The sequence below is a fragment of the Amyelois transitella genome, chromosome 13, assembly GCF_032362555.1.
Source record: "Amyelois transitella isolate CPQ chromosome 13, ilAmyTran1.1, whole genome shotgun sequence".
In the NCBI taxonomy this organism is placed as follows: Eukaryota; Metazoa; Arthropoda; class Insecta; order Lepidoptera; family Pyralidae; genus Amyelois; species Amyelois transitella.
This window is the reverse complement of record NC_083516.1, coordinates 3,365,705-3,378,286: the sequence shown is the minus strand read 5'-3', so window position 1 is coordinate 3,378,286 and position 12,582 is coordinate 3,365,705. Positions and strand designations below refer to the sequence as shown.

Genomic DNA, 12,582 nt, shown 5'->3' with positions numbered 1-12,582 from the left:
TTTCTTCAACCATCGAAGGTTGACCACTTCTTCATCCCACAATTCATTAGGAATATCAACAATACACCATTGTCATAGAAACACCTTCAACCATTAAGGCCATATGAAGTCTTTGTGTGTCGCTTGAAACAGAAAGACACAAGTCTTTCTATTTCAAACTTGTTATCAAAATTATAGCGAATATATCGAAAATGTTCCCGGTACAGGTCCATTTTTCACTGAACCACTATTATTTTTATAGGGTTGCAAAATATTTGTATGAAAAATTGTGTGTAATAACTTGACCATTTCTTCATTGTGATATAAGACAGACCCGGGCTTCTGCCCAGATAGGATACAACCCAGATAAATGCAGTAGGATGATGACATGGTCTAAAGATTAGATTTGGACCTCATGACTTTGCTCCAACCAAGGACTTTCTTGGAAGAGTTCAGGTCAAGAGTACTCTAAACCGACGAGGTTACATTAAAAGATTGATGAATAAGGATAAAGCAAAAGTAATATGCATTCATTCTCAGTAGTTCGACTTATTAGTTCGATCATCTTAATAGTGGGAACATGGAGGAATCGTGGCAAGTGGAAACATGTAGTATCTGCCAGACCGTTAAGAAAAGAGAGTAGTGATATCTATCGTATACATTACCTGAATTACCAGCAACAGGCCAAATGTTTGTCTGAACATTTTTCAACAAATCCCCAACATTCATATTACTTGTATCTTGTAAGGCAATAGCTAGGTTCGAATTAGCTGACCAGGTATCACCAAAGATCGAATTACCGTCGGCACCAGGGAATCCAGATTCAGACGGTATGACTTGCATTGAACTTTTGATCTCTTGTGGAACAATAACAAGGTTTTGCACAGGTACTAGAGGAAGTGGCATTACCATCAACGGATTGTTTTTATTGGAGTCACAATACAATGGTGTATCCATAGCGCCTTCATCACATCCATTAATTTCGTCAGCGCCATCAAAATCATCTTCACCGATGTACTGTTCTGAACTATTGTGGAATAGGATGCTCAGGATTTGAATGATTTGAGCCTGAAAAGTTCAATTAAAAAAATAATTATGAAAGGGTTATGTGAAGTCTTTACACTTATCGAAATTACCTAATAATCTAAAAAGAATTTGTGATTCTTAACCGTGTGATAGATAATTGTAATCTACCCTTATATTATGTACCTAGAGGGAAAGTTTGTATGTACCTAAAGATTTTAATTCTTCAGAACTTATAGGCTAATAGACATAGGATCAAGATAACACGTGAAGTAATAGTGGATAGTTACTGAATATAATTGACGCGGGCGCGGCATATAGCTGGTAAAATGTTTTAAAAAAATATGCTTATTTTTATCAATAGTAAAAAGACCAGAAAACCTCCTGTCCATTTTTGCCTTCAGACAGACTTGACCTTCTGGAGTAACAAAAGTAAAATAACTTGAAACTTCCACATGAGCGGGCGAAACTCCGTGCAGAAACTAATGAACGATATAGTAAAGGTATTCGTTTTTAAAAATGTACTTACTAACCAATTTCATATCAATAAACTTGGGATTTAAAAAATGGCGAAACCAATTTATGACACAAATTCTAAAAAGCAATGGAAATTTATTTTACAAAAGTTTTTATTATATAAAAACGAAGTAAATGTTTTTATGTAATAATAATATCACACTATCAGTTTACCTTCTATTTTACCTACATGCAATAGTTTCATCACAGAAGTATAGCTGTACATAACATCTACCTCATACGTGGTGTCAGTTCCGGAGATGAATAAACGTATAGGTACACGTTAACGTCTGGAAAAGACGAACAGTGTCTTTTTTTCAAATTGTTGTTTGTTCTATAGTTTTTTCATCGTCTTAATATGTATGAATGTAAATATACATACATTCAATGTCCAGAATTTTTTTTATTTATTGTTTTATTATAGGTATGTGTAGATTGATTGCTTGATGACGATTGATTTATAAGCCATGAGAAGAAGGAGAAGAAAAGCAAAATCTGTTATCGTAATTTTATTTTTGTAACCTTAATTTATTTATTTAGAAATGTATTTATTTATTAAATGTTGTTTACATTTGTTTGTATTAAATGTATATTCAAAATAATTTATAATTGTTTGAAGAGTCAACCGCATATCAAGTTGCCTGCGTGAAACTATGACTACATATGAATTTTGGTTAGTTGATATGCTGTTGACTGTACCTAAAAGAAATGGACTTTATATACGTAACTAGCTTTTGTATCGTATACGTCCTTCCCTGTAGGATTCTCTCTGCAATTAAATTCATGCGCAAAACTCCACGAAGATCGGTTCAGCGGGTTTGATATGGAAGACGGGCATACAAACACACAAACACACTTTCACATTTGATGTTAATTTTATTTTTTGTAGCTATAAGTTTGTAAATCATCAGAAGTTAAGTCATGAGTAACCTTAACTTTTCCTTAGACAAGATTGATAAATATGGATAAATCAAATAATGTATGCAGGGATCATGGCAAGAGGAAAGATTCAGTCTCTGCCTACCCATTCGGGGCAGAGAGTGGTCTTAAGAAGTATGTCTAAGGATATTAAAAATAAAATGTACAGGAAGCGTTCACCCGCCGCGGTTTCGGCGCGTACTCGTAAATAACCGCCGCATTTTGAACTTTCAACTCTAAAAATACATTTCTGATGACCCCGCGGCACTCGCACGCAGTCTCGGTTGCCACTGAAAGGTCATGCCACGCTGAATTTGTCGTTGGTTATTGTCAAAACAATGATATTTCTCACGAAATTATTGTGCAGTGGAAATTTGTGCGAAAAGTGATTTATTTTTATTCATCATTGTGCTGCTTTGATAATTGAAAGGTATATAACTATATACATTTTAAACGGTTTTCATAACGTTTTGTCACGTCTAAACCCCAAACGGCGTAGATACGAACCGTAGGTTCATAGAACCTATAGGAGGGGTAAGAAATTCCTTTCAAAACAAATTAAACTCTTTAATGCTAAAAATATTATACCTTGATTGATCATAATCATAATTTAATATACATTCGGTTTATACACACTAGAAAAAAGTGTAAATTGTATATTTTTTTTATTAAAGTACCAAAAGACAAAATACCTAATTCCAAGGAACTAATCCATATTTTGATAAGATGGGTGTTTGAAGTCTTCTTCTAATCGGAGAGTATTCATTAGGGTAGTCAAGTTTTGTTGGTCTCAATAAACCATTTTCCATTGCTAAGCTTTCCATTTTCTCGTTTCTTATATCATGATTGTCAGGCAATCCAATCAAGAATTTTGGTGTAAGAGCATAGTTATTGTTCATATTTATATATCGCCTTCCGTGGTTTATACCATCTTCTTCATATCTTGATTGGGGCCATTCATAATCATCTGGGACACGGTATCTGGCTGTGTATAAATATTGGCGGCGTGTAGTAGTAGTAGCTCGGGTAGTAGCTCGTGTAGTAGTGGTAGGAGCTCGTGTAGTAGTGGTAGGAGCTCGTGTAGTAGTGGTAGGTGCGCGTGTAGTAGTAGTAGTGGTAGGAGCTATTGTAGTAGTAGCATTAGTGCGTATAGTAGTGGTCGTGGACAGTGTAGTTATACTTGTAACCGCCGTTATTTTTGTAGATTCTGAAAATTTTAAAATTGGTAAGAAGCAGTATAGTACTGTATCTAGACTGGGGTTTTTTGTTTTTTTTAGGTTTTTTGTTATAAACTCCATATCCGTAATAACGTTTCGTAATAACTCAACGATCATAATCAAAGGCGCATATTGGGCTCGTTCTAAACTAGACTAAAACCTTACTGAGACTAACCTAAAAGAGGGAAAAGAACGATGATCGGCATCATAAACCTACAGTGCGCGGTACCTATTCCGTAAAATTACCTGGAACAGCGGCTGGCCAGATTTTTTGAACATTGTTCAACAAATCCCCGAGTTTTAAATTAGATGGTAAGAAATTATCGGGGTGTAAATTCGGTGACCATATGTTGCCAAACATCGATGGCCATCCTAGACTGGGCAATATTGGTGGAGGCGGGACGACCTGCATCGCGTTCACATCTGGCAGAACAACAATATTCGGAGGGGGCGCCATGGGCATTGGCATTGGCATCGGCATCATTGGCTGGTCATATATCCTTTTAAAATGTGGCCTTCGCTGGCGATGATGATACATTGGCCAAGCCCTAGTGCTCCCATAGTAACTATCTTCACCATCTTCGCCTGAGAACTGTTCCAGACTATTGTGAAGTAAGATGCTTAGAATTTGAAAACTTGGAAGCTGCAAGGTAATTGGATCAATAGTGAAAAATTAAAATAGTGCCTAACTTTAGGAATCAACGTTATTTACAGATGAACAGCCTAATTCAACTATAATTTAAGAATATGATGAAACATTAAGGTTATTTTTAATATTCAGTTTTTTGTAGAATAGTGATCCTAGTACTAAAGTTACCTGCGAAAAATAGAATAAACGTGCCAATTTAATTTTCTTGTAATTTAATGAACAATATATTTGTCTCTTAAATTAGTGCTCACGTATTCAAATAGTCAATTCAGTTAACATTGATTAGGAATTATCATGGAATAACCGTTTGCTATATTCTCCACAAATTCTTTACTAACCAATTTCATATCAGGCGACTTGTAGGTAGGTTGCAATATATTGTAAAACAGTTTATAGCACGAGTAAAACACATGAAAAATTATATTATTAAGTTTTTTTTTATAATAAAATTATTGATATTCTTATATAACATGTATATAAAATGGATTTTAATTTTGAACTTTGAACTGATGAATCATATTTTAAAACTTCTGTTAACAGAAAAATTAATATATGACAAAATTTATTCAAAAGTTATTATATATCATAAAAGCTGTGAAAAATCTTTTTTGTGAAAAATATGAAACATGATCTTATGAATAACATTTATTATAATAAAATTTACTTACTCTATTCGTTCATTAAGTTTTTGGATGTATTCGACTTAAATGATTAAACATAAAGAAAACAAAAATAATAAGGTATAAAAAACGTTTATTCGTCGAATTATTTCAATTAGATCTATATCCTCTTCGATTACGTTTTGTGTCGTCTTTCATTTGGGTCATTAGTTTCTCTGCCAAATTGTTTGGAATGGGCACTACACCACTTGCCTGCCAGTAAGGCTTGGTTCTTCGTAGAGACGTCAAAATATATTTTGCATCGTTATTTCGAATATTTTCATTTATGTAAATGTCACTTACTTCAATGACTGCTTCTCTTCGAGAGTCTGGCGTTATTGACAAAGATGAAGATGATTCCACCACAGTTGATGACGATTTTTGTAAAGTAGATGGAGCCGCCGTTGAAGTACTTGCAGTTCTTGTTGTCATTGTAATCGGTTGTGATGTGATTGTGAAAGGTGTTGAGGTAACTAAAATCTCTGGTATTGTCGAGTTTGGAATAATTACAGCATATGGTGGAATTGCGGCGGCGGGGTACTGTGGAAATGGATATGGGAAATAATAAACGTTAGCTTGACTCATGGCATGACAATTCATGCAGAATTCCTTGCAACATGGCTTCACGATGTGACATTTGTCACAGGAGCAATCACAGACGTCCTCGTTGTAGTGGTAGTCATATTCGTTGGTATAGGGTAATGCATTAAATACTGGGTATTTCGATTTCCTATTATGCCGCAGTCGATGATAATGGGTTTTTGATTCATCGTAGTCATCGCCTTGATCTTGTGATTGACTTTGTTCATAGCTGTCATCATTTTGTGACTGGGTTGTTTTTAATATTATCAACAGTATATTTAAATTTCGGATCTGTAAAAAAAATAATAAATTAGTAAAATGTTACACCACTTTCTGTCCTGTAGCGATATCGACCAAAGTTTAGATCAAAGTTTTTGTACCTACTATTATTAAATTCATACTATTTTTCTGATGCCACCCTTCTATTCACTGAAAGATTTATGAGAAATCTGGTTGAGTGAGCCAACACAGGTGTGGTTTTTTTTCATTGTACAATACCTAATAGTTCATTGTTTCCGATTAAGCAGAAGTAAAATACAATGGCGCGATAACTTTGTATTGAAATGTGGAGCTCGCTTCAGCGCTCACCTGTTGCACTATACTGCTAATTTGTCTAATGCCATATGCTTAAAGAGATATACCATCGGAAAATTTGTACATATTAGTATCATCAAACATCTATTAAGTGCAACTGGAGGCATAAAAATTGACCGAAGTATAATGAGATAAGGTGCAATTTTTAAAAGTGCACTGAAACGATAAAATTGCCCAAAGAAAAATATTACTTTACTGAAATAGACTATGTAGGTATTAGATTATGGCCATTAAAAAGAAGTTCATCTAACAATAAAACGTCGAAGTAAATCTAATCTAATACATAAAACATTGCAGTTACTGTGTCTGATTGACTGACAGACAACGCACTGCCCAGATTTTTGAGGCTAGAGATGTGCACTAAGAGAGGATTTCTCAAAATTTACTTATTTCTTACGTTGAGGCAGGCAGGCCGGCGTTCAGGCAACTGGATGTGTAACCATGATGGATCCAATACGGCTTAGGTTGCCCTGCAAAAGTTGCGGAGGTCAGATGGGAGTTGCTTCGTATAAAAACCTGACTCACCCAATCCAGGATCCATGGTCAAAGACCCTCTCCAGAGTGAGGAGGATGCAACTAGGACTTAAGCCAGGAGGAAGAAGAAGACTAAATAAGTGTTTTCCAAAATTCCCGCGCGCGATTCCCGGGACAAGGGGGCGGAGGCGCGCGCCTTAATTTATCCATTTTATCATAGATTCATAGGAACGTAATCCAGGAAAGAAACTAGTTATTAATACGACTAGTTTGACTAAAAACTATCAGGAGACAGTCAGAGGTGACGCGAAGGTGGAGGGGTCATGACCTCGCCGCTCCTGAAATAACGCGGGCGTGTGGACGTGGGCCAACTCTCACACAACTGATATTCGGTTATGGATTGACAAAACTGACATTTCACTCTGGAAGAATCCATAAACATTATAATAAAATTGTAATAGTGTAAAAGTGCCGTGTGGTTCCCGGCACCAATACAAAAAGAATAGGACCACTCTATCTCTTTCCCATTTATGTCGTAAAAGGCGACTAAGGAATAGGCTTACAAACATGGGATTCTTTTTTAGGCGATGAGCTAGCAACCTGTTACTATTTGAATCTCAATTCTATCATTAAGCCAAATAGCTGAACGAGGCTATTCAGTCTTTTCAAGACTGTTGGCTCTGTCTACCCCGCAAGGGACATAGACGTGACCATATGTATGTATGTATGTAAAATTGTAATTGAGCGTGTCTATACTTTAAAGATACCTACTTATTGACAAAATATCTATACGGGGGATCTAGTTATATAATGAGCACAGAACCCAAAAAATTGATGCTCGCATTCGCATCACGAATATCAAAAATATGTAACAACTTTTATAAAGACATTCCGTAAATGCATTATTTAAGGTTCATGATGCGAATAAAATATACTCAGGTCGTGACATCATATTTAAGAAGCGTTTTAGTAATGAACAAAATACGAATAGCGAAGTACATAACAATGTTCTTCGTTATTTATTACTCGGGCAGTTTTATGTTTATTGATGTGATTATTTCACCAATGTTTAGTTGTAATCAGTCGTTCCATCATGGAACTTTACTTGATACTTGTGTCAACGAACGAATTAATAAGCATCTTAAAAAAATTATGTCTTGAATTTTATTTTTATTATTCTTTTTGTCGTAAATATACAAAATAATAATAGGCCAGTCGGCTCAAATTGACTCGGCAAAGTTTTATATCGATGTCAACAAGTGTCAGGCGTTCAGGCGCCCGGGTCACTTCGGGCTGAAATTAGATCGTCGCAGGTGTCGGCCAAATGTTGGTAGACCATGACGTCATCATCATGATACTATCTTACAATATATAGGTATTTTGATTTTTTTTTATTGTTTATTTTTTATTATCAACGGAAAGGGTAATAAACTTTTTTTAGGCGATGGACTAAAAACCTGTCACTCCCTTATTTTTATTCCATTGTAGCTGAACGTGGTTTATACAAGGGCATATTTTTGTTTTAGTCCCATTTTGCGACTTGTACTAGTATAAAGACTCAAATGGAATCATCGCAGGTGCCAGCCAAATTCTGGTAGACCGACCGTGACGTCATCACCACGGTTACTTTTTTACATTTTGTATGGATACCATCACTATACATTTTAGCTGGTCAGGCATCTTATCGCGGTGATTGATATTTGGCTATTCTTATGCATTTACACTGGATCGAGCTTCTTTACTAAATGGGTAGACGTTGCGTATAATTGGTTCCTGCTTACTTATTAAATTATTTATTCGTTTTGATTGGCAAATATAAAAGCTTACTTATTGTTTTGCCAATGACATAAATTCTTCACATTTCTTCCCTACAATCATCATTATCCTGCAAAATTCAAGAATCAGTCTAGACTTTTTTTTATTCTTCCTTTAATCAACTATAACTATCCTTAAGTCAATTGCTGAAATTGACCTGAAAGTACTGAGCCAGACAATTATCAGTAGATTTCCTTGAGATTACGATATCAGCTTATCAGTTCTGTGACCGGTCGCAGAAATAAGAATACCTACGTGTCAAACAATATGGACAGCGAATTAATCTTATTCTTCGACCTAGTTGAGTATAATGATGGTATAAAATAATACAAAAATATACGGTACGGGTCCCTTAAGTCAGTTCAAGATTTTTACTATAAAACACAAACTCAACGAACCGTAAGTTTTAGTGTTATTCGTTATTATAGTTCAGCACCTATACGAGTACGAAGTCACGGGTAACCAGCTAGTAATAGATAAATATCCAACACCCAGGCCAATCAGAAAAAGTTAATTTATTATCATGGTCTAATTGGGAATCAAACCCAGGAACTTGTGATCCAAAGGCATATAGACTAGCAATGCGTTACAGATGCCGATGCTTCTTAAAAATATAAGTACTTATGAGCGATGCATGAGTTTTAGGAGATAGAGTTAATGGAGATGAGTACTTACGTAAAATAATGACTTTTGTCGTGAGGAAATTTAACATGCACGGTGTCTATTATGCCTAAATTATGAGATACCACCTACTTTGACAGGTGAAATATATTTAACGACCTAACATTATTGTGAATAAAGCGAAATAAGTATGCAGGGATCGTGGTAAGTAGAAATGTTATTTCTGCTTTCTCTAGACTGAATCCAGCAAACTGTACGTGGCCTACGTACAGTTTGCTGGATACTCGTATTCAACAATTTGGGACATTTCAGCATTTACGCATGACAAGACAACGCAAACTGAAACATTGTTGTCATTGTGAATTTAAAAACTAAAAAGAATAATGAAGTCGTGAGTTCTTCAGGCGATGTCACCGCGGCGTGCCACTCGGAAGGTTAAGAGCCTGCTATCGTTCGTTATCAGCGAAGTACGTAGGTACCGCCCCACTTGCACGTTTGACCTGACACCTCACTTTATCAGTCGACTCCGATAACCGGCACGGCGTCACCGTACCTGTTGCTTATAGGTAACATTTTTTTTTGTACGAATTTTGAATTCTATTCTCAAAATCAAGCATCGCCAGTGTTTTTGTAACAACATTTCTCTGTTGTTTCATAACTGACATTCCAAGTGTCAATTTCGCATTTATTGTAAAACATAGCTATCAATGGAAAGTAGTGCGTTTGTAGTTTTATGTGTTTTGATCCTGAACTATACGTTTACTTTAAATTATTTTTTGTCTTAATCATTATCAATCTTATTATCAACGTGACACAAGGTCGAAATTTGTCTAGCCGTTACTTAATACGTTAACTTCGTATCAATTTTATGTGGGTAGGTATACATTCATAGCTATTCTTTCAGTAACTTTCAATGCTCTATTGCATCATAAGTATGACAACTGTGTGGTCATATGGTACTCATAGCATTCAATGGTGCCTATAAAAGCATAAACTTGTTATTTTTTCACGTTCATCCATTTTGATGATCGATCTAAATTGTAGATTGCATGAAGTTATATATCCCGGTATGAGTAATGTTATCTTTGTTTGTTTGAAGTCGGTCACCTATTGATGCAATCGTATTTTAGACACATTTTGATTTTATACATTATTTTCTTAATACGATGTCTCTAGTTCTAATAGCCTTCTTTCTATAGTAATTTCTAAATCGAGTTTTAGGCGAATGCGTCATCCATTCTTCACTACTTTAGTCTTGGTTATGAAATCCATCCTCTTCTTCTTCTTAAATCAGCTCTTTTATACCTTTACGTGTTTTTTGCTCAACTGTTATGTTTCTTAAGATTTAACCCCTTAAATTTTGGTAAAGCTAAGTGATATTCTCGAAATTCAGGCAATTTCTAGTTAATTTTTCAGGGTCGGTCAACCCCATATAAATCACTTTTAATCATGAAACGTTGATTGAAAAGACTGGCTCCTTCCCTTATCCCGGAATATCTATAGGAAACCAATCTATTATACAAATTTATTTTTATATCACACATTCACATAACAAGAGTCAATAGTCACAAGACTAAAATGCTACATTTACCTAGCTGGATAATTGATGGAATTGAGATTGACAGGTTTCATTTATCTTCATCTTTTATTTCTTTTTTTTGCCTTTCAGATATCGTTGATTATAATAAGTGACAGTTTATTGATCTCACTGTTGATTTAAGGATCAGAGTGTAATTGTAAGTCTATTAACAATAACCAAACAACATTAGAAAGCGTGTAATTTTACTCTTAAAACATTGAAACAATAAAAATGGAATCAATGGATAACTCACAATCCCCAAAAGTGAAGTGCAGTGATGATATAGATGTGACAAGTGATAAGTTGGTGATGAAAGTGGAACCTGACGATAGTGATGAAGTGAAGGCAGTAGTGAATAGAAAATATTGTTTAACGGATATCATCGATCAACTCAGATGCCAGAATAAATTGAAAGGTGAGTTTAAACCTATATCCATTTTCATTATTTTGTCTTAAATAATACGTAATGTTGTGGTTACACACTTTTGTTAACTCGATATGTCATTTTAGTGTGAATTTGTACCATATTAAAGTTTATGTCATTGGACGTTTAGGCAAAATTTTATTTAGTAATGAGTATTTTTTCACCATCTGTATTTAGACTTATTGTACTTGGATCATTCTTTTCTGGGGTGTGTCCTTTGACCATAAATCTAGATTGGGTAAGTCAGGTTTTATGGGACTTAATATTATGTTACACACGAAATTTAGTAAAACATTCTGTTTGCCGAAAATTTAATTAGAATTAGAATATAAATAACTTAATAAAAAACTAGAAATTTATGTTGAAAGTTGTTGTTGATGTTGAATTCTTTCTTGATAGCGTCGATGATCTGCGTCTGTCTGTCGGTTAATTCTTGGCCACAAGGACTCTGAAATCAGATTGACTTAGACATCAACGGAAATGTAGCGTTTTTGAAGTCGGTATTTATTCTTTTTAGCTATACCTACCTATAGGTTTACCTGTATAATATTTCTAATATATTATACAGGTAAACCTTGTTCAACTCTCATACACTATGTATGTACCTGCCGTGGTCTTCGTCTAGGAATCATGATCTCATGCTTTCTAATCCAGGTACTTTGGCACCACTACCAGGTTTCCTAGTTAAAACATGACCAGTCCAGCCCTATCCGAGTTTTGCTTAGTTTATTCCATCATCGGTTACTTTGTAGCGCTTCCCTAAACTCTTGTCGGTAAACCCTTCAAACTGAATGAAAGTTCTATAATTAACTTCTATATTACGACAATGAAAACTTCGAACAATAACTATCTTTGTTCCCCATAAGGTCTATCTCAAACGAAGCTGCAGAAGCATCTTAATCAATCCGCTCAATTAGCGTATCGGATAAAGCTGCTTTACCTTAATGAATGGATAAATCTAGCGAGAAGCACTTCCGAAGGATAGCGTTAATTATGGCAAACGCGAATAATTTATTCGAAAACCCCAGTTGAAATGTTACCACCATACAAATATCTTCACTATCTCTTACCTACTTTTTAGTTGGTCACTTTTGTGATAGTTATTCTTTCTTTGAAATTTATATAAAAATAAATAATAGTAAAAAATGAAAAGTATTTATATTATTTCATAAGCCTGAATTAAGTAGTTATAAGTCGTGCTATGATTCAAATAATAAAAAACACTATATTACACATACTTATAACACATTACTCTAGTTAGGTACTGAGGGACTTGGCAATCGAAAAGTACTTGTGATAAGTACTGCAATTCCAAGAAATGATATGCGAACGTACCTAATTGAATGATTCACTAATATATAAGCAGGATAATATTTTATTACATAAATATTTCTTTTACATAATACTTTTAATTTAATTACATACATAGACACATATAGTCACGTCTATATCCCTTGCGGGGTACACAGAGCCATCAGTCTTGAAAAGTCAGCTGAACGTGACCCATGTTCAGTTGTGGGCTTCAAGATAAA

At 34.8% G+C, this 12,582-nt stretch overlaps 2 protein-coding genes and 1 long non-coding RNA gene across 6 annotated transcripts in view; 1 reads left to right on the top strand and 2 right to left on the bottom strand.

The window, feature by feature from the left end:
- Window positions 1–5,072: 5,072 nt before the first annotated feature.
- LOC132902415 (uncharacterized) lies at window positions 5,073–6,595 on the bottom strand. The gene is made up of 2 exons (XM_060947388.1): window positions 6,535–6,595; window positions 5,073–5,834 (listed from the first exon to the last, which is right to left on the bottom strand). The coding sequence occupies exon 2, from the start codon at window positions 5,559–5,561 to the stop codon at window positions 5,073–5,075; it is 489 nt and encodes a 162-aa protein (XP_060803371.1). The 5' UTR covers window positions 5,562–5,834; window positions 6,535–6,595.
- Window positions 6,596–9,843: 3,248 nt separating this feature from the next.
- Window positions 9,844–12,582, top strand: part of LOC106138310 (translation initiation factor IF-2) — a 208,956-nt gene continuing 206,217 nt past the window's right edge. For 2 of the 4 annotated variants that reach the window (XM_060947320.1, XM_013339432.2), the window contains exons 1-2: window positions 9,851–9,921; window positions 10,717–11,041. In XM_060947320.1, the coding sequence (XP_060803303.1) occupies window positions 10,858–11,041 (184 nt within the window). In that variant the 5' untranslated portion in view covers window positions 9,851–9,921; window positions 10,717–10,857. Of the gene's footprint in view, window positions 9,922–10,716; window positions 11,042–12,582 lie in introns of all 4 variants that reach the window. The other 2 variants (XM_060947319.1, XM_060947318.1) reach the window with 2 other exon arrangements.
- On the bottom strand, window positions 11,311–12,296 carry LOC132902390 (uncharacterized). The gene is made up of 3 exons (XR_009657115.1): window positions 12,121–12,296; window positions 11,656–11,837; window positions 11,311–11,498 (listed from the first exon to the last, which is right to left on the bottom strand). It is a non-coding gene; the product is annotated as an uncharacterized LOC132902390 (long non-coding RNA).